Source organism: Bos grunniens, chromosome 4 (genome assembly GCF_055505025.1).
Source record: "Bos grunniens cultivar Pamir isolate PY7600 chromosome 4, Bosgru_T2T1.0, whole genome shotgun sequence".
Taxonomy (NCBI): Eukaryota; Metazoa; Chordata; class Mammalia; order Artiodactyla; family Bovidae; genus Bos; species Bos grunniens.
In genome coordinates this window covers 91,603,511-91,631,435 of record NC_141168.1, presented here as the reverse complement: position 1 = coordinate 91,631,435, position 27,925 = coordinate 91,603,511, and the positions used below count along the sequence as shown (strand labels likewise).

Genomic DNA, 27,925 nt, shown 5'->3' with positions numbered 1-27,925 from the left:
TTGGAAGGAAAGTTATGACCAACCTAGATAGCATATTCAAAAGCAGAGACATTACTTTGCCAACAAAGATCTGTCTAGTCAAGGCTATGGTTTTTCCTGTGGTCATGTATGGATATAAGAGTTGGACTGTGAAGAAGGCTGAGTGCCAAAGAATTGATGCTTTTGAACTGTGGTGTTGGAGAAGACTCTTGAGAGTCCCTTGGACTGCAAGGAGATCCAACCAGTCCATTCTGAAGGAGATCAGGCCTGGGATTTCTTTGGAAGGACTGATGCTAAAGCTGAAACTCCAGTACTTTGGCCACCTCATGGGAAGAGTTGACTCATTGGAAAAGACTCTGATGCTGGGAGGGATTGGGGGAAAGAGGAGAAGGGGACGACGGTGATGAGATGGCTGGATGGCATCACTGACTCAATGGACGTGAGTCTCAGTGAACTCCGGGAGTTGGTGATGGACAGGGAGGCCTCGCGTGCTGCGATTCATGGGGTCGCAAAGAGTTGGACACAACTGAGTGACTGATCTGATCTGATCTGATCTAAAGCAATAAAGATCTAAAATTTACATCTAAATTTTATATTAAGAATAGATTTAGATTCTTTTAGATTAACATTTTAATGAATTTAGATTAAACAAATTTAAAATTAAATTAATTTTAGATTAAAAAAAGAATAAAGATCTATAATTTTTAAAAATCAAATAAAAAACAGAGTAAACAAATGGGAGCTAATTAAACTTAAAAATGTTTGAATAACAAAAGTAATCATAAAAACAAAAGAAAACCCTCAGAATGGGAGGAAATATTTGTAAATGAGGTAACCAAGTAGGGCTTAATCTCTAAAATATACAAATAGCTCATGCAGCTCAATATCAGAAAGACAAACAACCCCATCAAAAAATGGATAGAAGATCTAAATAGACATTTCTCCAAAAAAGATATACAATTGGCCAACCAGGCCATGAAAAGATGCTAAACAATGCTAATTATCAGAGAAATATAAATCAAAACTACAACGAGGTATCACCTCACACCTGTGAGAGGGGCCATCATCAAAAAATCTACAAACAATATATGCTGAAGAGGGCAGGGAGAAAAGGGAACCCTCCCACACTGTTGGTGGCAATTAAAATTGAAAAACTGAAAACAGAGCTACCATATGATCATGATACAAGAATCCACTCCCACACACATATCTGGAGAAAACCATAATTCAAAGAATTACAGGTACCCTAATGTTCATTGCAGCATTATTCACAGTAGCCAGGACATGGAAGCAACCTAAATGTCTATCAACAGAGAAATGCATAAAGAAGATGTGGTACATATATATAACAGAATATTAGCCATCAGTCAGTTCAGTGACTCAGTCATGTCTGACTCTTTGTGACCCCATGGATTGCAGCACGCCAGACTTCCATGTCCATAACGAACTCCTAGAGCTTACTCAAACTCATGTCCATCAAGTCAGTGATGCCATCCAACCATCTCATCCACTGTCGTCTCCTTCTCCTCCCACCTTCAATCTTTCTCAGCATCAGGGTCTTTTACAATGAGTCAATTCTTCATGTCAGGTGGCCAAAGTATTGGAGTTTCAGCTTTAGCATCAGTCCTTCCAATGAATATTCAGGAATGATTTCCTTTAGGATGGACTGGTTGAATCTCCTTGCAGTCCAAGGGATTCTCAAGAGTCTTCTCCAACACCACAGTTCAAAAGCATCAATTCTTCGGCGCTCAGCTTTCTTTACAGTCCAACTCTCACATCCATACATGACTACTGCAATAACCAAAGCTTTGACTAGACAGACCTTTGTTGGCAAAGTAATGTCTCTGCTTTTTAATATGCTGTCTAGGTTGGTCATAGCTTTTCTTCCAAGGAGCAAGCGTCTTTTAATTTCATGGCTGCAGTCACCATCTGCAGTGATTTTGGAGCCCAAAAAGATGTCTTTCACTGTTTCCCCATATATTTGCCATGAAGTGATTGGACTGGATGCCATGGTCTTAGTTATCTGAATGTTGTTTTAAGTCAACGTTTTCACTCTTCTCTTTCACTTTCATTAAGAGGCTCTTTAGTTCTTCTTTGCTTTTGTGCTTCATCCAGCCTGGCATTTCTCATGATGTACTCTGAATAGACGTTAAATAAGAAGGGTGACAATATACAGCCTTGTTGTACTCCTTTCCCATTTTGAAACCAGTCTGTTGTTCCATGTTTGGTTCTAACTGTTGCTTCTTGACCTGCATGCAGATTTCTTATTATTATATTCTTTTCTTATTATATATATTTCTTTTTATTATAATATTTTATTATTATACTAGCCATAGAAAAGAACAAAATAATGTCATTTGCAGCAACACAGATGGACCCAGAGATCCTCATACTGAGTGAAGTAAGTCAGACAGAGAAATACAGTTGGCTCAGTGGTGAAGAATCTGCCTGCAGTGCAGGAGATGTGGGTTGGATCCCTGGGTTGGAAAGATTCCCTGGAGCAAGAAAACAGCAACCCACTCCAGTATTCTTGTCTGGGAAATCCCATGGACAGAGGAGCCTAGTGGGCTGCAGTCCATGGGGTCACAAATGTGTGAACACAACTTAGCAACCTAACAGCATCACTTATATGTGGAATCTTAAAAAAAGCTACAAATGAATGTATCTATAAAAGTGAAATAGAGTTACAGAAGTAGAAAATAAACTTATGGTTACTGGGTTTGGGCAAATTGGAAAATTGGGATTTACACACACACACTACTATATATAAAATAGATAACTAATAAGGACCTACTGTATAGTGCAGGGAACTCTACTGAATGGTCTATATTGGAATATTATCTTTAAAAAGAGTAGATATATGTATTTGTATAACAGATTCACTTTTCTGTACACATGAAACACAACATTGTAAATCAATTATACCACAGTAAATTTTTTTAAAAAGCTCTTCCTTAAGAAACTAGAGAAGAAAAGCAGATTAAAAATCAAGAAAGCAGAAGAAAATTAATATTAAAAATTAGAGCAGAAACCAATAGAATGAGAAACAGGAAAATGATGAAGAAAAGCAGTGAATACAAAACTGTTTTTCGAAAATACCAATACCACTGGAAAAACTTTAGCTAGAATAGCCAAGAAAAACCAATGATGATACAATTGAATAATAATGCATTAAAGAGGTAGCCATTATCACTGACCCAATGGAAATGAAAATAATAAGTAGTACTATCAATTAATCTATGTTCAAAACTTGAAAATTTAGGCAAAATAGACCAGTTCCTTGAAAAACACTACTGAAACACACAAGGAAAAATAATAGGCATGTATCTTAAAGATTAATTAATAATTCTTCTTCTGATAAAAGAAATCAAAGATCCAGATAGTTTCACTAATGAATTCTACCAAACATTTAACACAAAATGACACCAAATATACAAAATTTCTTCTAGAAAGTAGAAGCACAGCAAATTCTTCATACCTCATTTTATGAGGACAGAATTATCCCAACACCAAATACAAGAAAACAAAACAGCATTTCATCACAGGTGGATTCTTTACTGCTGAGCCACTGGGAAACCCAGAATGTACATAGGTTCCACTCAAGTACTACCTTCTTTTATGTAATGAACTTAAACATCCTTGGATTTTGGTATCCAAGGTGTTTCCTGGAACAAATCTCTCAAAGATACTGAGGAATGACTGTAACTCCATTTTGTTAGTTTAAAATTTTTTATTGAGATGAAATTTAGGTTACATAAAATTAAAAGTTTTAAAATAAACGATTCAGTGGCCATTTAATACATCCACAATGTTATACAATCATCACTGCTTTCTAGTTTCAAAATATTTTCATCACTCCAAAATAAAACACATTAAGCAATTATTCCCCATTTGACCCTTTTGCTGATTCCAGACCTTGCCAACTACCAATCTGCTCACTGTGTATACAGATTTATCTATTCTAGACATTTCATGTAAGTGGAATTGAACAATATGTGACCTTTGTGTCTTAACTGTTCCATTTAGCAAAATGTTTTCTAGGTATACCCACATTAGACAATGTATCAGTACTTCATTTTTTTTTTACACTGAATAATATTCTATTGTTTACTGACACATATGTATATATTTTCACTTTTGTTGCTTTTGTTGTTATATCTAAAAATTCATTACCAGATGCAAGGCCATGAAGATTTATCCCTGTTTTCTTGTATAAGAGTTTTATACTTGAATCACTTATATTTAGCTTATGAAAGTGAAGTCCCTCAGTCGTGTCCAACTCTTTGCGATTCCATGGACTGTAGTCTACCAGGCTTCTCTGTCCATGGGATTTTCCAGGCAAGAGTACTCTAGTGGGTTGCAATTTCCTTCTCCAGGGGATCTTCCTGACCCAGGGATCTAACCCAGGTCTCCTGCAGGCAGATGCTTTACCTTCTGAGCCACCTGGCGTGAGGTTAAGGATAACTTCATTTTTTTGTATGTGGATATACTGTTATCCCTGGATCACATGTTTAAGAAACTTCTTTAACTACTAATGATCTTAGCACTTGTCAAAAATTAGTTGAGCACAGATGTATAGGTTTATTGATTGGCCTCTGACTATATTTTTTTTTCCATTTCTGATGTATAGAAACAGTTGACTTTTGTGTATTGATGGCATATTTTGTAACCTTGCAAAATCCACTGAAGGTTCAGAAAGGATTTCATGAACTTGTTTCCAGTTATTTTAAAGATGTCAACTTTACTTAATCCTCTGGTTGGATATTCCAATGATCTATAAATAATCTGAATTACTTTTTAATATCTACAAACTGATTCTAAAGTTTAGATGGAGAGGTCAGATTAGCCAACAACACTGAAGGAGAAGAACAAAATTGGAGGACTGATACCACCTGATTTCAAGACTTACTAAAAAAAAAAAACAAACAAAAGTATCCAGATCAGTGTGATATTGATGAAAAAACAGACAAATCAATGAAACAGAATAGAGTGCCCCAAAATAGACCCACATAAATATAATCAACTGGTCCCTGACATAAATAACTAAGGCAACACAATGGAGCAAAGAAAATCTCTTGAACAAATAGTACCAGAATAACTAGAAATTCACTTGCAAAAAAAAAAAATCTAGACACAGACATTATAATCTTCACGAAAATTAACTCAAATGGATCACAGACCTAACTATAAAATGCAAAATAGTAAACTCCTAGAAAACACAGTAGAAAAACTACATGACCTTGGCTATGGTGATGCCTTTATAGATAAAATATCAAAGATACAACCTATGAAAGAAATAATTGATAATTTGAATTTCATTAAAACTTCTGCTCTGTGAAAGAATATCAAGAGAATGAGAAGATAAGCCACAGATTAGGAGAAGATATATGCAAAAGATATATCTATTTAAAAGACTTATCCAAGATATATAAAGAAATCTTAAAATTCAACAATATGAAAACAAATAACCCACTTAAAAAATGAACCAATGACCTTAACAAATTCCTCACGAAAAAAGATACACTAATAGTAAATAAGCATATAAAAAAGTGTTCCACGAGTCACCAGAGAAGTGGAATCTAAAACAATGAGATAACACTATATTCCTACTAGAATAGCCAAAATCCACATCCTGACAATACCAAATGCTGATAAGGAGTTTTAGGAACTCTCATATAATGCTGGTGGGAATGCAAAGTGGTACAGCCATTTCAGAGGACACTTGTAAATTTCTTACAAAAGTAGGCATATTCTTACCATATGATTCCACAATCATACTCTGGTACAATTTACTCGTACTGAAAACTGAAAACTTCTGTCCACACAAAAATCTGCACACAGATGTTCATAGATACTTTACTGATAATTGTTTAAACTTAGAAGCAACCAAATCCTTCAGTAACTGAATGGAGGAATAAACTCTGGTACATCTAAATACTGCAATACTATTTAGTACTAAAAAGGAATGACCTATCAAGCTATGAAATGACATGAAAAAAACATGAACACATATTCCTAAGTGAAAGAGGCCAATCTTAAAGAGCTACATACTGTATGTTTCCAAATATATATGATTCTGGAAAAGTAAAAATTGTGGCAATTTTAAAAAGATTAGTGTTTGGAAGTGGGGAATTGGGAGAGGTAGAAGGACACAGTGGAGATGAATAATCAGAACACAGAGAATTTTTAGGGCAGTGAAAATACTTTGCATGATTATGGATATATGTTATTGGACATTTGCCCAAACCCATAGAATATATTGAATAGGACACCAACAGCGAACTTAAAGTGAACTATGCATTGCGTGATCACGATTTGTCAATGTAGGATCATCATTGGTGAAAAAAAAAAGGACCATTCTGGTGAGTGATATTGATGAGAGGGGAGGATATTCATGTCTACAGATAGGAAGGAGTAAATGAGAAATCCTGTATTTTCCTCTCAATTTTATTTTAAACCTAAACTGTTCTAAAAAATAAAGTTTTTTAAAGAACACTTTTTTTTTTAATTTTTTTATTTTATTTTATTTTTAAATTTTACAATATTGTATTAGTTTTGCCAAATATCGAAATGAATCCACCACAGGTATACCTGTGTTCCCCATCCTGAACCCTCCTTCCTCCTCCCTCCCCATACCCTCCCTCTGGGTCATCCCAGTGCACTAGCCCCAAGCCTCCAGTATCGTGCATTGAACCTGGACTGGCGACTCGTTTCATACATGATATTATACATGTTTCAATGCCATTCTCCCAAATCTCCTCACCCTCTCCCTCTCCCACAGAGTCTGATAAGTATAGATAAGACTGATCTATAAAATTGTTCTAAATTTCTTGTTGAAGCCTAGGTATGTCATGCTTAATACATTTACTGACCATTTGTTTAGTGATTTTATCAAGGAAAGAAAGAAACTATACCCACTATGACTTGTTCTAAATGCATATATGTTCATTTTTCATGATCATTTTTTCCCTCAGATGCTCAGAAACTATTTGTTTAAAATGCACTCTAGAATATTGCTGAGATAAAGCCATTAGTCTATAGTTAGTGAGATAATGCTGTCTTTTTCCTTTTGAGAATAAGAAATTTTTTTTCTAGCCAATAGCCAGAGTCAAGGGGCAAATGAAGAGAATTAAGAAATGTTTAACATTTATTGTAGAAAATGAAAAAATTTAAATATATATAGTGCACAGAATTATATTGAAAAGGATTAATGTTTAAGATTCTGAGGAGGAGGAAGGAAACTTTCATCGATAGAATAAGAATAGAGAATGATGACAGGAAAAGGAGAAAGCAAAGCTTGAAACAGTAAGTATGAGATTGATCCCGCAGAAGGGGAAAACACATTCTGAAAAAAAGAAAAAGATTCAAAGAGCATGCTCACCAAACACTGGCAAGCTCCAAAGGGGGGAAAAAAAGTGAGAACCTGAAGCATTTGATAGCACTCCGCGGTGTTACATAGAAGTTTAAAGTATTCTCAACAACACTGAATTAGAATGAAAGTTAAGAGACATCAGATGAGATCAGTCACTCAATCGTGTCCGACTCTATGCGACCCCATGAATCACAGCACGCCAGGCCTCCCTGTCCATCACCAACTCCCGGAGTTCACCCAGACTCACATCCATCAAGGCGGTGATGCCATCCAACCATCTCATCCTCTGTCATCCCCTTCTCCTCTTGCCCCCAATCCCTCCCAGCATCAGGGTCTTTTCCATTGAGTCAACTCTTCGCATGAGGTGGCCAAAGTACTGGAGTTTCAGCTTTAGCATCAGTCCTTCCAAAGAAATCCCAGGGCTGATCTCCTTCAGAATGGACTGGTTGGATCTCCTTGCAGTCCAAGGGACTCTCAAGAGTCTTCTCCAACACCACAGTTCAAAAGCATCAATTCTTCGGCACTCAGCTTTCTTCACAGTCCAATTCTCACATCCATACATGACCACAGGAAAAACCATAGCCTTGACTAGATGAACCTTTGTTGGCAAAGTAATGTCTCTGCTTTTGAATATGCTATCTAGGTTGGTCATAACTTTCCTTCCAAGGAGTAAGCGTCTTTTAATTTCATGGCTGCAGTCACCATCTGCAGTGATTTTGGAGCCCAGAAAAATACAGTCTGACACTGTTTCCACTGTTTCCCCATCTATTTCCCATGAAGTGATGGGACCGGATGCCATGATCTTCGTTTTCTGAATGTTGAGCTTTAAGCCAACTTTTTCACTCTCCTCTTTTACTTTCATCAAGAGGCTTTTGAGTTCCTCTTCACTTTCTGCCATAAGGGTGGTGTCATCTGCATATCTGAGGTTATTGATATTTCTCCCGGCAATCTTGATTCTAGCTTGTGTTTCTTCCAGTCCAGCATTTCTTATGATGTACTCTGCATATAAGTTAAATATACAGGGTGACAATATACAGCCTTGACGAACTCCTTTTCCTATTTGGAACCAGTCTGTTGTTCCATGTCCAGTTCTAACTGTTGCTTCCTGACCTGCATACAAATTAACTACAATTCAGAACTCACTCTTGACAATTCATGTGTATCTAATGATACCAGGAATGGAACATGAAGGCCAAGATGGAGGAGCAAGATAAGGTCATTGTGATTCATTCCAACTCTACTAAAATAGTGATCCCTTATTGCGGGGAGCCAGAGTGAGGACCTCCACCCATGGCAAAGGTCATGAGGAAGGAGGCTGGACATACGCAAAGGCAGGATCGAACCTCAGAAGTCCCTCTGGAAATTTTCGAGCATCTACCCCCAAAAACCAGAGTCTGCCTACTTTACTGTTTTGTGTTCTTACCTCTGACTTTACTGGGTGCTGTCCCCTACCACCATCTCGCTCTCTCTGATAAAGAGTTAACTTACAGCTCCAGTTAATAAAGTTCCTGGGCATTAGGAGTGTTTAAATCCAAACCCCTCAGATAGTTCTCTAACTCGCCTGACAAGTTTACCCGGACTCTTACAGCTATGTATACGATTGTTTACAGTCTCTCAGCCTGGAGAGGCACGGGAAGCTTAAGATATTCAAATAGCTTAAAGCCTCTCAGAGAGTTAGAAACTGTCAGAATAAAACTAGTAAAAGATTTTATTGATGAGCCAATGCTTGCTGTCAAGTTTCTACATCCCCTGTATTGTATCCTTGAATGTGTATTAATTAATATAGTTGGTATGTAGAAAAAATAAGTAGTGGCCTTGGTGTTAGCAACTTTAGACCCTTAAGGTAATAAATTATTTCCTTTGTTGTAAACCCACTGCACCTCTGTCCTATAGGAATGTAACTTTAACACCTTCGGAGGATGGCGCCAAACTTTAAAATAATTACTCTTAGAGAAAATAAGTCTTACGGTTGACAAACCTTTGTCAAGAGTCATAAAATGTTAATAGGCCTTCTGGCCAGAAGATGATGTAAATCACCTAAACCATTTGTATACGATAAATTTGCAGGAAAGAAATCCTGGTTTTGATAAGGATCAAAGACTGCTGACTCTGCATGATTTCACGCCCCCTATTATCTTCTATGTACAACTTATGGTATAAAAGCCCCTGTTGAAAATAAAACTACGGGCCTTGCTCACCGAAGTTTGGTCTCCCCATGTCATTCTTTCTTTTCACATTTCAGCTGAGTCTCCATCTGGAGCATGGAGGTCCTCTGCGACCATTTATTTGCCTGGGCTTCTAAGACCCACTGGAGAAGGTGCCTAAGGTGGGGCACCTTCTGCTATTTGAGAGGGCACCTGCAGCCTCTGTGGTCAGAGCTAACCTGATGTTATAGGTTATATTGATTTTCCGCATAAACCAAGCTACTCAGCCTCTTTTCTCCACTGAATTTTCCTACTGAGCTATCCTCATTCTATTACTCTTTATATCTTTGATAAATATTTAAATTAATCACCGACGCCGTCTCCCCTTTGAATACCCTGGATCAGCCAGGGCTGGACCTTGGCACCTTATATAGCACATAAGATGCACATATGGAAGCTACATATGGATTACTATAATATTCAAAATTAAGTTTTATTGTTATACTCACTTTGTCAATAGATAAACTGAAATTAAGAGACGTTAAGCGATTTGGCCCAAGTCACATAGCTAGTACGTGGTGGAAATGGTGCAAAAATTCAATTCTGTTACTATACAGCCTAATTTTTTAACCAGTAAGTTTGCAAGCTATGGTTATCCTGCTTGATTTTTCACTATTGCTCCTCTTAAAAGATAGATATAGCCAAATTAATGTTTGTAATATTTTTCTGAATATTTAGAACTAAAAAACTTGCTTAAAGTAATTCAGGGCTGAATTATCTAGAGACGAAACCATCACATTTACCTTCTGTTCAACAGGATCATGCAATGCAGTGCAGGGGCTGATACTCAAAAGCCAAAAGCTAATCCCTTTATCATTTAGGCACAACAGTATCTCAGGCTCCAGGGTTTCTTCTTCCTGTACATAAAATGATACACATGGTTAGTCTGAGGCCCTGTGTTTGTGCATTATTCTCATCCCTAAGTGTAACAGAACAGAGGATGCTTTGTTAAGGGCATCTGTGTTTCATTCAATCCAATTCTAAACTGACTCAGCAAAATTATTCCAAGCCTGACATGTTCAATGCTTTTGTAGTTGTTGTATTCCAGGGGAGTTTGGTTACACTGGAAGGTACCCAAATGGGGAGACCAGAGCAGGGCAGTGCTGTCTGACACTCCCAACTGAGTGAGGGACTCAAGCAGCCAATAAGTTATAAAAGGAAATTGAAACAGAGAAAGCTAGTTGGATAAATCCAAGCTAGATTTCTTAAAGGAGATAAAAGAAATAAAAGCCCAAAAGAGCAGATGCCAAAGTCAATCCTTCACGATGTTCTGACATAAAACTGGTTTACTGCAGAATTCTTTAGAAAAGTGACTCATCCTTAATAAAAAACATTCAGTGTTAGCCAGCTGGAATGAAACTAGGCGTATATTTCACCAGTTAGCTCTTTGGCCTTAACTGATGATGATCAAGCCCTAATAGATTTGCTTTCATTCTAACATAGAAAGTTTGGATATTAACCTGCAGCTCAGAATCCATCTCCAGACTGGACCTACAAAATTGGACCAGATCATTTTCAACAGACATTTGTTCCTTCTGGCTAGACTCATGGTCCAAAAAGTTTCTTATTGGTCAGGAAATAGCAAAGTACAGCTTTTCTTGAGGAATTTGGCCATTTAACTTTTGGTTATTTGCCAGAATTTAAAAACGGTAAAGATAGATTGGAGAAGGAAATGGCAACCCACTCCGGTACTCTTGCCTAGAAAATTCCATGGATGGAGGAGCCTGGTGGGCTACAGTCCATGGGGTCACAAAGAATCAGACACAACTGAGCGACTTCACGAAAGATAGAGATAAATGGGATGATGGGATGTAAAAAATGAAAAAGAGAAATAGCACAATTTTTTAAAACTAGAAAATAGATAATTGAATTCTTTTGGAGTGTCTAGTAAAGAATTTTAAAAGACAACAGCAATAAAATAAACTTTTAAACAATCTGTTTTACTAAATTTATATGCTTTAATTCAGGTTATTGATGATTAAAAACAGCATTAGAGCAAATATTCCCTAAAATTAAACAGTGAAATACATCACCAGTGTGTATTTGATATGCTGGATCAATTTTCTTGCTTTTCTTTGAATAGCAAGGTGGTCATTAAAAGATACTTCAAAATGGAGTAAAAGTGACAACTGGGTAAGACATTAAATATTACTGTCAAGTTGATATTAGATTAGAAAACCCTAAAGTAGAATCTTGAACATTTCCTAAGCAGTACCATACCTATTCCTTTTTTGCATCTCTGCCCAGAAGAGGTAGAAAATTAGTGTAAAATTGTTTCTAGACCAGTAAAAGACAGGTCTGGCTGCATCACAAGGATAGGAATCTGGTAATGCCTAGATAAGGTTGTGGGCTCTGGTCTAGACATTGTTAAAACTCTATTTCACAGTACTGTGTTTGACTTGAGAACTTACTTAAAATCCTGCAGTGGGTGGTTCTGAAAATAAAAATCCAGTTAAGCCATCTGGCTCTTCAGTTATGCAAAATATAAAACAATTTGCCTAGCTTCCCTCTTTCCATCACTCCCTCTCTATTGACTTTTGTTGCTAGTTCTATTCTGGGCATTTTTATTATTCAGAAAAAAAAAATTGAGCTTGCTGAATCCTCCTCAACCAGTTGACATTGATAGCAAAGCTTTTCGAAATATTAATAGTTATAGATAAATTATCTTTGGAAAAATAAAAATAGCCATTAGACCAAAGGATATTTTACATACTTCACTTTACTATCATATAGTTATATTTTTTGGAAGAGGTTATATGTAGATGTAATTTACTTAGTGCTCCAGTGTCTGGCTTTTAAAGTTTTGTAAGCTATCAAACCATCATCTGACCTACTCAAATACTAAGTCTTCCAAAATGGAAAATAACCAATCATGCAGTGATAACAATAAAGAGCAAGAAAATGAATCTGGGGACAAATTCATATTTAATGGATATAAAACTCAATGATTTTGGAATTGAATGCTAAAGATAGTTAATCTAATTTACTAGCAATCTCCTTTAAAGCAATCTATGCCTTTTCAGAAAATTAAACAAGCTATTAAATATTTTGGGAAAGCAGATTTTTTTCCCTATGTGAAGTACATCTAGAAAAATACACATATAAGGTTAAAATCAATATATGAAAAAAAGAAATGTGTAGTTTATGAAATCAGTCTTTTACTTTTGGTGACTTGTCCTATAAACACTAAAATATATAATATTTGTAATATTCAAATAATTATACATCTTCACAATGATATCTCAAAGTGATCAACTTGAAAAAACTACAAAGAATTTCTACTACTCAGTATTATTGAGGCAAATGAAATACAGGCATATGCATACAGTCTTAGTAAGGCTGCTCTGAAAGAGCAGAAAATTTCTGGAGTGTTATTTGATAATAAATATAAAAACATTTAAAATAGACTTACTTTTTCCCAGAAATTTCATGTCTAACAGTTTATTCTAAGGACCAAATTGGAATAGTGTACAAATATCCCATATATATAAACATATATATATATATCATATATATCATATGTGTATATATATATAAGCAGAAAAGGTAAGTGCTATATTATGTGCATGTATATCATATATATATATGGGGAAAATATATATATATATATATACACACTATATTTGTCTTCATGGTTGTTGTTTTAGTCACTACGTTGTGTCCGACTCTTTGCCACCCCATAGACTGTAGCCCACCAGGCTCCTCTGTCCATGGGATTTCCCAGGCAAGAGTACTGGAGTGGGCTGCCATTTCCTTTCCAGGGGATCTTCCTGACCCAGGGTCTGAACCTATCTCCTGCTTGGCAGGCAGATTCTTTACCACTGAGTCACCTGGGAAGCCTCCTGTGTATATACATCTATGTATATATCAGGGCAGCATTTTTATTTTTAAAACTGGGAGTGAACCAAGCATCAATACATGTGGCTGGTTTCCCTGGTGGCTCAGACAGTAAAGAATCTGCCTGCAAAGCAGGAGACTGGGATTCAATCCTCAGGTCAGGAAGATTGCCTGGAAAATTACATGGACAGAGGTGTGTGAAAGGCTACAGTCCACGGGGCCACAAAGGGTCAGACACAACTGAACAACTAACACCACACACTATGGATGATATATCAAGACTACAGTGCTACAAAGCCGGAAAGAAAGAATCATTCACTTTGTTTATTAAGAAGGCAATTTATTGATGATTATAGTATTCAGAGGATATCTATGATGTTTCTGAGTGGTGCGATGGTCTTTTCTGTTTCCGTGTGTGTGTGTGTGTGTGCGCACGCGCGCACACACACATGCAAGTCTGTAAAATGTGGGAGGGGTCAGAAGAACAAGAACAGTGGCATGCTGAAGGTGAGGGATGGGTTTCTGACACTGCATCACACTCATCTTTCTGCTTTTGTGTGTTTGAAAAGTCTTCACAGCACAAGATTTCATGCTGCTTTTTAACTGTAATATCTTTGAGTGGTGGTTTTGTGATATCTCTTCTCTCTTTTTTGCTTATTAGTGAACACATACAAGTGAAAGTGGAAGTCACTCAGCCGTGTCTGACTCTTTGCAACCCCATGGACAATACAGTCCATGGAATTCTCAAGGCTAGAATACTGGCGTGGGTATCTGTTCCCTTCTCCAGGGGATCTTCCCAACCCAGGGATCCAACCTAGGTCTCACACATTACAGATGGATTCTTTACCAGCTGAGCTACAAGGGAAGCCCTCAGTGAACACGTTACTCAGTAAAAATTTTAAAAATAAAACTGAACAAAAATTGAGTCTACAGAAAAACATGCTTTGATTGTTTCCTCAATTCTGCAGTCCATCCGAGTGTTGTTGACAATAACATCTTCTCTCAGAACTGCTTGCCCTCCAAAGCCAATTCTTACCTTGGGCTAAAGGGGTACAAGTAGGTTGTGCCTCAGAAAACCTTTGTTCTGCCTCAGTTTCTTTGCTGCTGCTGGTACCATACACCTACTGCCTGTATTTTGCTTGCTATTCTGGTTTGCATTTACGTGCACATGGGCCTACAGGTTTGCCTGCTCCTCCTGACCTTGGTCAAGCCTTGTCCTCACAATCACTTTCACATGTGCCTCTGGTCATCCGTTCTGGCCTTTGCCCCCATTTTCCCTAGATTCATGGCATCATTTGGTGTTTTTCTTGTTAAATATCTTTACTCATCTGGTTTGCATGGCATATTGTTCACATCAGTTCTATACCCTGCCAAATCAACCACTCCCATGCACTGCACAGCTCTGTTGCTACCTAAGAAGAAATGAAACAAATCTTAGCAGAGAAAATAAATCAAGGTGCATCAGTTATGAATGAGCTGATCTACAACTGCTGGCATTTCTATATTGTCAGAGGTAAGGTATATGCCTGTAGGAAAAGCTTGACTCTGGATTTAGACCTGGACTCAAACTCTGAACCTGCAACTTGGTAGTTACAGATCCTTAGGCAAATTATGTGCTTCAGCATTACCATCAGTAAAATGGGGATAATATTGGCTTCCAGGATTAAATGAGTGAATATACATAAAGCCGTTAGAACAGAACTGACACAAATGTTAAATTAGTATTTGTTCTTATTACTAATATTTTTAGGTCCTCTGAACATTATACCAATAATTACTAAAAAAATACTTGTGGGAGGTATTTTTTATAACCTCAGATATGCAGATGACACCACCCTTATGGCAGAAAGTGAAGAGGAACGAAAAAGCCTCTTGATGAAAGTGAAAGTGGAGAGTGAAAAAGTTGGCTTAAAGCTCAACATTCAGAAAATGAAGATCATGGCATCTTCATGGGAAATAGATGGGGAAACAATGTCAGACTTTATTTTTTGGGGCTCCAAAATCACTGCAGATGGTGACTGCAGCCATGAAATTAAAAGACGCTTACTCTTTGGAAGGAAAGTTATGACCAACCTAGATAGCATATTCAAAAGCAGAGACATTACTTTGCCAACAAAGGTCCATCTAGTCAAGGCTATGGTTTTTCCTGTGGTCATGTATGGATGTGAGAGTTGGACTGTGAAGAAGGCTGAATGCCGAAGAATTGATGCTTTTGAACTGTGGTGTTGGACAAGACTCTTGAGAGTCCCTTGGACTGCAAGGAGATCCAACCAGTCCATTCTGAAGGAGATAGTCCTGGGATTTCTTTGGAAGGAAGGATGCTAAGGCTGAAACGCCAGTACTTTGGCCACCTCATGTGAAGAGTTGACTCATTGGAAAAGACTCTGATGCAGGGAGGGATTGGGGGCAGGAGGAGAAGGGGACAACAGAGGATGAGATGGCTGGATGGCATCACTAACTCGATGGACATGAGTCTGAGTGAACGCAGGGAGTTGGTGATGGACAGGGAGGCCTGGCGTGCTGTGATTCATGGGGTCACAAAGAGCTGGACACGACTGAGTGACTGAACTGAACTGAACTTGTGGGAGGAATTTAGAATGAATATTAAATAACAATATAATAACAAAAGCACAAAATTATGCCTTATACGGGTGTGTGAATATACTCACTCCTTTAGTAAATGTTGATTGTATTTCTGAGGTGACGCAGCCACTGTGTTGGATACCAGGCAAAAGTCTGAGAACAAGACAAATGAAGAATCTGCCCTTATGGGAATAATACGGTAATAGAACTTAAATTTGAACTGATGAATGAATGGCTTTGTGGATGCCAAGGAATGTGTAACCTTCACTGTGAAGTAGCTTTCTCTTTGCCAAATAAGTAAAGTCCTCACTAGGTATGTTCAACTACTTTTTGTCTCTGTTCTTTTCTGACCTTGAAAGGTAATTGATGACTGTATATTAATCAAAGATTGCTTAAAGAGTTGAATAAGATTAAACTTGCTTCACATCGACACAGCAAAAATATAATAACATTAGGCCTGATAAAATATTCACCATTTTTGGTTTTTCCCTTATTTTTTCCACAAGGAAAAATAGCTTTATTATTTTTATTATATGTTTTGCAACGCATGTTGACAAACTTTCAATAATACATAAAAGAATGAAGTAAAACCTACATGAAGTCTAATCCCCTGAGATAACCGCCATTAATACACTGTGATTGTCTTTTCAGGAATCCCTTCATGCATTCATATGAATCAACATAAATGGGACAATATTATAAATGATATTTTTGTCATCACAACATTTCCTTCTTCCCTCCCTTCTTTTCTTCCTACAACTTTGCCTCTATAAGCAAAGGTGAAGTGACATTGTATATGACCATTGCATATTGGTGCTTTCATTTCTGTAGGTTAAATTCCAAAAGTAGGATTTAAGTTTAATTGTCCATATGGTTTTAGTTTTTACTGCTACTGCCCAACTGCTTTCTGGAATAGTCATTTCAGCTTAGAGTCGGCCAGCGGCTTATAAGCGCTCTCATTACTCCTGTCTTACCAACACTTGGTATGTTCCGGCTTTTACATTTTTTTTTTTTTTTAACAATTTGGTAGGTATAATAGTATCTTATCTTAACTGAGGTTTACAGCTCCCTGATTTGTTTTTCTCTGCTTGTCTTTTCATACTTAGGGATTCACTGGACAGTCTAAATATGAGCACTTTTGTATTTCATAAATTCTATAAAACCTCAGCATTTTTCTCTTCTCCAATGGCTTCTCTTTTTTTCTCCTTATTCTTTCCACTTAGAATACTATTAGAGATAGAGGTTTTTAATCAAACCTGTCATTAACTTCTCTTTTAAATTTTCAGTTTTATCTGACTGTGTGATTACAGGTATCAGATATTAGTTCACTAATTTTTTCTTCACTTATACTTAAGGAATAATATTATATATGTTTCTAGTTTCAATCCTATATTCCTTTCTCATAGACTTGATTTTTTTTTTAAGATCAGTTAGTTCATTTTGATACTTTTTCTCTTATTACTTTTCAAACACCCACTTTGATTCCATCAACTTCATTGAGTATACTTAATTTATTATATAGTCTATATATCTGATCATTCAACATTGTCAGTCTATGGTCCATCTGATTTTACAGAGATATTTTCTTTATAATTATAGTATTTTGTTATTATTATCTACAAGAATGGAATCTTAAATAGTCTAGGTATATGGGAAAAACATCAGTGTATAGAGATAATTTTTTTTTTTTTACAACTTTAAGACTTTAATTATTAGTTAACTTTTGGTAAACAAAAGACTTCTTGAAGAATATGTTCCATTGTGGAAATCTTTTCATTTGATACTATTTTACATGTACAGTTGTTGAATTTCTGATTCAAGGTAGTTGTTAAATCCTCATATGCTTGTTTAAATGTATTTACACCAGTTATTTTATGTTTCTTGCCTAAAATAGTTCCAAAACAACATTAATGTTATTGAATGTTATAGTATCCCTGTCTTAGTTCTGGTAGTTTTTCTATTTAATTATATTTACCTCCCTCATTACAAATGCTGAATGCCAACAAACTTGGTACATAAACAGCCAAAGTTCACCAAAAACTCAAAATCCACCAAAGGCAAACAAAAATATACATTTATTATCCAATCATTTCCAATTAAATGCAAGGTATTAATTGGACACCTCTAAAGAAAACAAAGAAAACTTAGAGAAAAATGCACAGAGGATTAAAAAGGTATTAAGCATACCTCTCACCCAAACTTCCACAAAGAGGATAAGAAAGACTGCAAGGATACAGTGCACAGGATAAAGACGATGAGAAGGAAGTGACGACAACACAGCTTGGAAACTAGGAAGCAGGTGGACGGCTTGTATGTTTGTTTGTTTCCTATGACTGCTTTGAACAACTACAAGAAACTTGGTCATCTAAAACAACACAAACTGAGTTCAGTTCAGTCACTCAGTCGTGTCTGACTCTTTGCAACCCCATGAACCACAGCACGCCAGGCCTCCCTTCCATCACCAACTCCCGGAATTTACCCAAACTCATGTCCATTGAGTGGGTGATGCCATCCAGCCATCTCATCCTCTGTCGTCCCCTTCTCCTTCTCCTACAATTCTGAAGATCAGAAATCCAAAATGGTTTGACTAGCCTAAACCAAGGGGCTGGTAGGGCCACACCCCCTTGAGAGGCTCCATGGTAGAATCTCTTCTCCCTGTACTTTGCCAGATCCAGAGCTACATCCCTTGCACTCTTTGGCTCATGGCCCGTCTCCACATCTTCAAAGCTAGTAGCAAAGTATCTTCAAATCTCTCTCCATTTCCATTGTCACATCACCATTTTCTTCTTCTGTGGTCAAGTCTCTCAGCTTCTCTCTCACAAGAACACTGTGATTTACAGATAGGGGCCACTTGTATAATTCAGAATAATCCCCCCATTTCAAGATCTTTAACTTAATCACATCTGCAATGCCCCCTTTTGCCACCTAAAGTTATATTCCCACATTTCATGGATTATTAGTTCTTGGATATCTTATGGGGTCACTATCCAGCCTGCTGTGCATGGTAAACAGGTTAGTGTCAAAGATGAAAACTGCATTGTCAGTTAGGAAAGCACAGAAATAAGATATATTTTTATAAAACGACAGCAAGAAACAGGAATTGGAATCATCAGCCAGGTGCCTTGGCAATGGTGTGGGGGGGGAGGTATTTGGAGGGGTGGAAATCAAGAGAATTGGTGATCCGTGGGAGAAATCACTGGCTTCTTAGGTGGCGCTAGTGGTAAAGAACCTGCCTGCCAAAGCAGGAGACGAGATGAGGGTTCAGTCCCTGGGTTTAGAAGATCTCCTGGAGGAGGGGCACAGCGATCCACTCCAATGTTCTTGACTGGAGAATCCCATGGACAGAGGAGCCTGGTGGGCTACAGTCCACAGGATCCCAAAGAGTCGGACGCAACTGAAGCAATGTAGCACGCACCCATGGGAGAAATCAGATTCCTCAGATCACTTCCCAAACATTTGCAGTCAGATCACTGCCCCTGCTCTAATGTGGTGACTCAGGGACACAGAACACTGCTAAAGAGATGACACTACATGGAAATTAGGGTATTCACTAATTATCATTGTAACGCAGCCACCTTTTCCCAACTGGCCCTAAAAATGCTCATTCATAGGCTGATACATCCCAGGTAGGAGGATGAATGAATATCCTCTGAAGAAACACGTAAGAATAGAACAGCCAATACTGACAAATGTGCATTTTCCCAAAAAACCTAACTAAGTACCACACAGTTAATTCTACCAGGGAATAAGACACACATACCCACCCATACATAGCTTCAATCAATTACTAATATCTATTTATTAAACTGAAAGGAAATCCATGTAAAACCAGATATTTGAAGAAAGCTCTAATATAAAAATAAAGACAGAAGTCAACAAAAGTAGCAAAAGGATCTCAGCAAAGAAGAGGAGAAGACTTCTAAACTTGCACTTAGATCTTCAGATAGGTTAGGGTTATTGTACTCATAAAGTGAGAGCATGAGGTAATTTTTTAAAATGTCATGCACAGAAAAAACTGAAGTCTTGGAAAGTAAAATTAGGACAGTAAAAAATGAAAGTCCAATAGAAAGGTTAGAGATAAACTTGAAGAAATCTCTCAGAAAGCAGGGGGAAAAAAAGAATAGAAACGACTAGAATATAATTCCAGGACCTAAAATATTGAACATTTAGAATTCCAGAAAGAAAAATGAAATGAGATGAAGAGAAAATTATCAGAGAAGATGTTTAAACTTTTTTCCAAGTTGAAGCACATAAATTTCCACATTGAGAGGGGTCAAGTGTTCAGCACAAAGGTTACATAAGACCTACACAAAAGCATATCACTGTGAAATTTCAGAACCCATGGGGACAGAGAGAAACGTCTAGAACCTTCCCAAGAGAAGTAAAAAGAACCTACACTCAGGAATCAAAATGACATTAGATTTCTCAATAGAAATGCTGGAAGCTACAACACAGTGGAGGAATGCCTTCAAAATTCTCAGAAAATTTTCAATTAATAACTGAATATCTAGTCAAACTATTAAATGAAGTAGCATAATCCAAGTTAAAGACATGCAAATTTGCAGTAATTTTACCAGCCACCCATGCATTCTACCTCAGAAAGATGTTGGAGGATATTATCAACTAAGAAAAATGAAAGTGAAATGTCAGACTCTTTGCAACCCCATGGAATGTCCAGGCTCCCCAGTCCATGGGATTTTCCAGGCAAGAGTACTGGAGTGGGGTGCCACTGCCTTCTCCAGGGGGTCTTCCTGACCCAGGGATCGAACCCAGGTCTCCTGCATTGCAAGCAGAAGCTTTACTGTCAGAGCCATCAGGGAAGTTGAGAGATGAAATAATAAAGAGGGAAACAGGGCCCCCAAGAACAAAAGATCCATAAAAAAGATGCCCTACAAAACAAAAATGGTAAGAATTATCCCAAATATGATAATGGGGACATCTAGGATAGATGATCTGACCTGAGGGTGATTCTATCTCCCAGGGGATATCTGACAATGTCTGGAGATCATTTACTATGACGAGTGGGGCAGTGGGGAGGCTGCTACTGTCATCTAGTCAACAGAGGCCAGAGATGCTGCTAAACCTCCTACAGTGCACAGGACCGCCCCCAGAACAATCAATCTTCCAGCTCAAAGTGTCAGCAGTGCCAAGGAAGTTAAGAAACCCAGTACTAGGATAACAGCTGTGAAGCAGGGTGAAACAGAAACCAGAGCAACTTAAATGAAGATTCTGAGTTCATTCTGTGGTCCATTTAGAACCACTGACATCTTAGAACTAAGCCTCAGAAAGCAACTTTTGACATATGAAATCATGATGCATAACATAAGCAATGTAGTAATCGAGGTGGGCACAAAGTACTTGGGGACACAATTGAGATGTTTTCCTTGACTCTGTCTGATGGCCACATTACTGATTTTTTGCCTAATACAAAAGACTCTTCACGATCTTGCCATAAACTAACCTTTCAACTTTATCCCCTGTAAGCTTCTTCCACTGTAGACTTTGTGATTTTTTTTTTTTTGAACAGTCAATTCTCCATTTGTTGCATATACTGTTCTTTCCTCTTGAATTTTTCCATCTACCTTGTCCTCCCAAGGAGTGAGTCACTGATTTCCAAAACAAAGCTACAAAAGTCAACAAAGGAGGAATCAATTAAAAAATGAATAAAATGCCCCTAAACATCAGTCCATTTTTACTTAATTTTGAATAATATATATTCAGCATATAAACAACTTACACATGTACTAGTTAAGGCAGTGCCAGCTACTGTGATCAACAATCCCCCAAATGTACAATAGCACAAGCATAATAGAAGGTTCTTGCTCACTCACATTAAAATCCAAATCCCAGACTAGTGTATATAGTAAGTAACTTCCCTCCCAGTAGTGATTCAGGATTCCAGGCAACTTTTGTTTCATAGTTCTCCCTTCTTAGCTTCTAATTTCAGTGTGTTTATCAGCATTCAACTGGGTGAATGGGTAAAAGCATGCAGGATAACATAGGAGGTTTCTAGATCTAGGCCTCTACATGGGATACGTCATTCACTTTGCATTGACCAAAACTCAGCGATGTGGCCATACAGTAAGGCAAGTTGGAAAATATCATCCACCTGCATGCTCAAGAATACGAAATGGCTGCGAAAAGACAGTCCATCTCTGCTACTGGATGGTTCTGAAAAATTTTTAATATTGTTCAGAAGTAAACAAACTACAAAAAGATTTGGTTATTTGTAAGGCACATATGTAATAACTGGGGCTTTTCAAGCGGCTCAGTGCTTAAGAACCTGCCTGCCAATGCAAAAGATGCAGGTTCAGCCCCTGGGTCGGGAAGATCCCCTGGAGGAGGGCATGACAACCCACTCTAGTATTCTTGCCTGGAAAATCCCACAGACAGAGGAGTCTGGTGGGCTATACAGTCCATGGGGGTCACAAAGAGTTAGACATGACTTAGTGACTCAGCATGCATGTATTAACTGATTACCATATAGCTACTGAGATCAGAGAGCAGAATGACAGTAAATGGAAACATTAAGACAGAAACATGAATGAGTATAGGGAAGGTCTCTGACTTTCACAATATAAAATAAATGAAGTTCAGATGAAGAAATCTTGTCAATTTCATACAGGGGGATGCTGTAAAGAAATGGTGGAGAGCTAAACATTACTATAGGGAACAAAGAGGGCACTTTTCTTTTCCCTGTGAGTCAGGAAAATTAGAAGAGCTCTGTTGGTTATTAGAAGAAAAGATAAGAAAAAAGAAGAGAAAAGAAAAACTGGAGAACTAGTTTTGTCAAAGAGGTGAGAAAAATGCAAAGATGGCTTGGAAAAAATAGAAAGACTGTAGGGAAATTTTCTTAATATATGATATTTGTTCATGCAGTGTTGAGTGGGTTAGTTGAACTGTATGAAAAACTAAAAATAGAACTACCATATGACCCAACAATCCCACTCCTGGGGAAAACCATAATTCAGAAAGATACATACACCCCAATGTTCATTGCAAGGCTACTTACAATAGCCAGGATAGGGAAGCAACCTAAATGTCCGTCAACGGAGGAAAGGATAAAGAAATGTGGTACATATATATAATGGACTATTTCTCAGCCATAGCACCATTTGCAGAGATGTGAATAGACATAGAGACTCTCATACAGGGTGAATTAAGTCAGAAAGAGAAAAACTAATGTCATATATCACTCATATGTGGAATCTAGAATAATGGTACAGATGCACTTATTTGAAAAGCAGAAATAGAGACACAGATGTAGAGAATGAGCTTTTCGATACCATAGTGGGAGGGTGGGATGAGATAAGCTGGGAAATCGGGATTGACATACATACACTACTATGCATAGAGCCTTCTGTACAGCATAGGGCAGAGAACTCTACTCTGTGCTCTGTGGTGACCTAAATGGGAAAGAAACTAAAAAACAGTATACATACATACACACATGCGTGCACACGCACACACACCAGATTCACTTTGCTATACAGCAGAAACACAACACTGAAAAGCAGCTACCCTCCAGTGGGAAAAAAAAATGTTTTTTAAATGCAAAAAAAAAAAAAGATTGCAGAGTTGGGTAGGAAAGGATTCTATGTGAGTTTCTTAATGTGATAATTTGCTTCCCAAAGTTGGAGGCAATAATAAACAAATACTATTTAATCACGTGACTTTTTATTGTGACCTTTGGACTAGGCATTTTGTTAATAATAGAACTTCTACAACAATACCCTGAGATGAGTGCTACCATCTCATTTTTGCAGAAAGAAAATGAACTGCCACATGTTAAATAGGTAGATAAGAGGTTAAATTAAAATCTTGGCAAATACACCTACAAAGTCAGTTGAACGTTTAATCAAACGTGTCATCTTGTTATCTGTTGACCTTTTTTAAAAATAAGCCAACTAATTTACAGTAAACATTATACTTAAATATTTACATTTAAGGAAATGTAGTTGCAATGTTTAATACTATAAAATTTATACACTGTGAAATTATTTTTTAGTGTTCATTAAACTGGTGACTTTCAATCCAATGGCTTCAAACAAATGTGGGCTTTAGTGGTAAATGTTTCCTTCCTTTTACTGAAGGAAACATAAGTGATTAAGTACAAAATACATTAAATGCTTTCTTGACATGTTTTCTGTCTCTAACATCCTAGCTTTAAACTTAAGATTTTCAAGTGAAAATATGTCTTTAAAAGTTCTCAGCAAGTTTAATTGAGGATACAATAGTGGTCACACACTATTTAAATTGTGAATTTTTAAAACTCCAGTAAAAATAGACACTACTACCAACTTCAATTGTGGAAAGAGACCTGAGAGTCCTCATTAGAACATACATTTCTTAAAATGAATTTTTATGAAGCAATTAATTTGGGAAGGTGTCACAACTAACATTTAATTGCTACTACATATCTAGGAAATTTAGCTCTTTCCTTTCTTTTACAAATCTTATTAGCAAAATGTCAGTAGAGAAACACATGCTAAGGAACTCTACACTCCAATTAATGAAAACTGAAATTCAAAGCAGATTTCCTGACTCTTTCATATTGGGAACATCCTTGCACCTGAGAACCTCAGAAAGAGGGCAGAGTCATTTGAAATGCCTGGGATATACTCTCGCCACGCCCATTTCTCAGCTAAAAGTTGTTTTCAGATCGAAATTTGAATGTCACAACAGTGAGACCTTCCCTGACTTCCTAGATGGTATCAGGTACACATTGCCAGGACTCTAAGATTCAGAAGCAAGAGTATCATGACTGATTATCAGTGTTTTCTGAGAACATAACTAAAATTACTGTTTATATGCCCTAACTAACAGGTTGTTAGTGGGAAAGAGATAGATACTCCTAATACACCTTTAATAGCAACAGTTTTCTGCCTATGCTAAGATCTATTTACTAGTTTTCACTCAGATTATAATGGGGGGGGTATATAAAGGCTTTGATTCCTACTCCAAATTCACAACGTTTCTTCTCCTTCAAAACCCAAAACTATTCTGCAAATTCCAGAGATTTCAGGATATCATCCTAATTTAATCAGATAAGCACATGTCTACCCTATCCAGCCTGGCTGCCTATCAGGTTGACAGTAGCCCTTTCCCTGCTTTCTTCTCTAACTGAAATTTCCAACTCAATCTGTCTCATCACCTGACATTTATTATATGTATTTGCTAAAATTTTAACGTATGATTATGTATTTGATTGCTTCTATTAAATCATAATTTAGATAAGGCCATTTTCACAGGAGATCACTAAAAAGTCATCTTAATGCATGTACCTGGTATTACCAGACTTAGGACATCATTGAAGTATGGATTCTTGACTGTGGGTGAGGAGAAATGGCTGAGACCCTATTGTACAGCAGTTCTTCTAGTTCTCAGGGGAAATACCATTAGACTAGAAGTGCCTTAACAACAGAAAGGGTATTTACTTCTTGGGCTTGCCTGGAGCCTAGCACAGAGTCTACATATAACAAAACATACAAAAGGTATTTGTAACTGAATAGTTTGATAAATTTCTTAATTCCTAAGACACAATATTCTTTTTCTTGCTGTTTTTTACCAATATATTGCTTTTATTTAGCAAACCACAAAATACTTTCAAATGAGATTTTTCATTTTACTTATTCCTTTTGCACAATAACGTAAATAAGACATAACTTTACTTCAATCGCTTTCCACTCCAAGAGTCAGTATTTTAGTAAAAAAGAAACTGAACATTTCAAAACCTCAGAGAAGGGCTTACTTTATTTGAATTAATGCAAAGGCCATGAGAATCTGACATCTTGATGCATCTGGTTAGACCTAAATGTCCTTATAATGATTCTTTGGGAAGCTGCTCTTGAAATCCCATTTGGTTAGACTCTGTAATGAGAGCGGCACCAACAGTTGCAGAGTCTGTAGCACATCCCTATTCCCCAGAGACAGATCTTTTGAAGCATTTGAAAACTTAAAAATAGATCTTTATATAGGAGTCACATTACCCTATCTCTTGTCCTTTACCAAAGACTGAAAGTTCCCGAGGCTAGAAATTTTGTGGAAGTCTTTTAATCAGATTTGTGTGTAATACATTGAGACTGGAAGTTCCTTTGCAGATGTTAAGGAAAACACTACCCACTCAATGGGTAGAACTCAAACCAAATCTTCCTCCCACTGGACAGATATTTACTTCCTTGAAACCACCATGATTCATTGCTATTTTCAGCTATAAAAGACCAGTGAAGTAACTGAATATGAAACATTATTATCTTTTGCTATTTCTAGTCAACACTTGAGCCCTTGTTTAAGGAGAAAGCATGAAAGGGAGGTAAATAGAGACACAAGATGCTACCCTTCCTGCCCTCTTCAGCTGTGCTGTCTCAACAGCTAATGACTTCAGTTTATTTCCTCTGCAAATCAAACTGACGCTGCTGAAGTCTGGTGCATTCACTTGCCTATTCAATTATTTCTTAAAACCCAAACTCAAAAGATAAGCACTTTTCGAGAAAACAGTTAAACAAATCCATTGCCTGCATTATATCAAACTCTTTCAGACAGAAAATGCAGTCAACAGAGATCGTCCTACTGAGGTGCAGATGTTGAAAATGTCACTTCTACTGGATATTTGCCTTGGGAGAGACTTTATTTTTCCAGAGAGGAAAATGCTTTCCCAAATACCTTCCTTGGCTTTAGAAGTCTACAGGCATTTTAACTAAAAGGCAATGTCTCTGCTAAACGGACAACAGTGTCTCCCTCTTGTTAAGGGAACGCGGAGATTCACAAGCCGCTCTAAACAAATGCGAGATCCAGCTAGATGCCGTGAGCTGGAATGACTTGTACTCTCTGCTGCGTCAGCCAAAGACTGTGTTGCTTCACTGAGCTCTATTTTTGGAATCATAGAGCCGAAGCTACAAATCATCATGAGGTTATCTTACCAACTGTACTAAAATTCCCATTCCTTCTATCATCCAAGAGCTGATTGCCTTAAAATATAGCAGGGATGTTCATTAGGCAAAGGACAGCAAAACCATGGTTATTAAAAATAACTCTTTTGCAAACAAAAGAAAATGTTAAAAAATATCATGGAGCCTGGTAATTTGTTTTGTTTTTTGAGTTAGGGCACAAACCAGAGATTAAATTCTGCCTGCTTGATATGTACTCTAAGGAATCCTTTGCTTAACATTTTTGGGCTTCAGTGTCTTTATGATAAAATGAGGATTACATGTCACTTCAAGAGGTTTCTGCGAAGATGAAATGAAGCAATGCATGTGACACATTTGCAGGGTACCTGACAAAGATAAAGCACTGAAAAACACTAGGACTCATCTCTTCCTCCTTTGTTGAGAAATTGTGGTTCATATTCAGAAGAGCTCCTTCCTGGACAGACAGTTTCTGAAGTCCCTGATCATTTTTAATGGTGCTGCACAGCTTGTCTCTAGTGTTTTCTTCTAGGTTTTCCTATTGTGTGGATCTGGTGGGTCGAAATAACGGGATGCTTAGACCATTATTCTTATTTTGACATTTTGATACAGTTCTGACCAAATGTTTGAAGTAAAGGGAAGCTCATGAGAAATAATGTGCGTTTGATTTCAAGAAGCTTTCACTTCTAAATTAACCATTAAAATGCTAGACTAAAAATTGAGCAGCCCATCTAATTCATTGTGTGCAATGTTTTAGAATCTATAAGTCTTTCTACAGAAAGTTGTTTTATCATTTGATTCTCATAGTAACAGGTTGTGCACAGGCTTTTTTTGCTTCTTACAAATAGCTGTGAAAAGAAGAGAAGCGAAAAGCAAAGGAGAAAAGGAAAGATATAAGCATCTGAATGCAGAGTTCCAAAGAATAGCAAGGAGAGATAAGAAAGCCTTCCTCATCGATCAGTGCAAAGAAAGAAAGGAAAACAATAGAATGGGAAAGACTAGAGATTTCTTTAAGAAAATCAGAGATACCAAGGGGACATTTCATG

At 37.2% G+C, this 27,925-nt stretch overlaps 1 protein-coding gene across 2 annotated transcripts in view; it reads right to left on the bottom strand.

Annotated features, from left to right (window-relative positions):
• TMEM196 (transmembrane protein 196) overlaps positions 1–27,925 on the bottom strand; it is a 324,954-nt gene that overhangs the window by 243,487 nt on the left and 53,542 nt on the right. The window contains exons 3-4 of one of the 2 annotated variants that reach the window (XM_086397457.1): positions 21,437–21,599; positions 17,739–18,802 (exon numbers count right to left, since the gene is read on the bottom strand). In XM_086397457.1, the coding sequence (XP_086253583.1) occupies positions 18,703–18,802; positions 21,437–21,599 (263 nt within the window). In that variant the 3' untranslated portion in view covers positions 17,739–18,702. Of the gene's footprint in view, positions 1–10,298; positions 10,413–17,738; positions 18,803–21,436; positions 21,600–27,925 lie in introns of those variants that run through there. The other variant, XM_086397456.1, reaches the window with a different exon arrangement.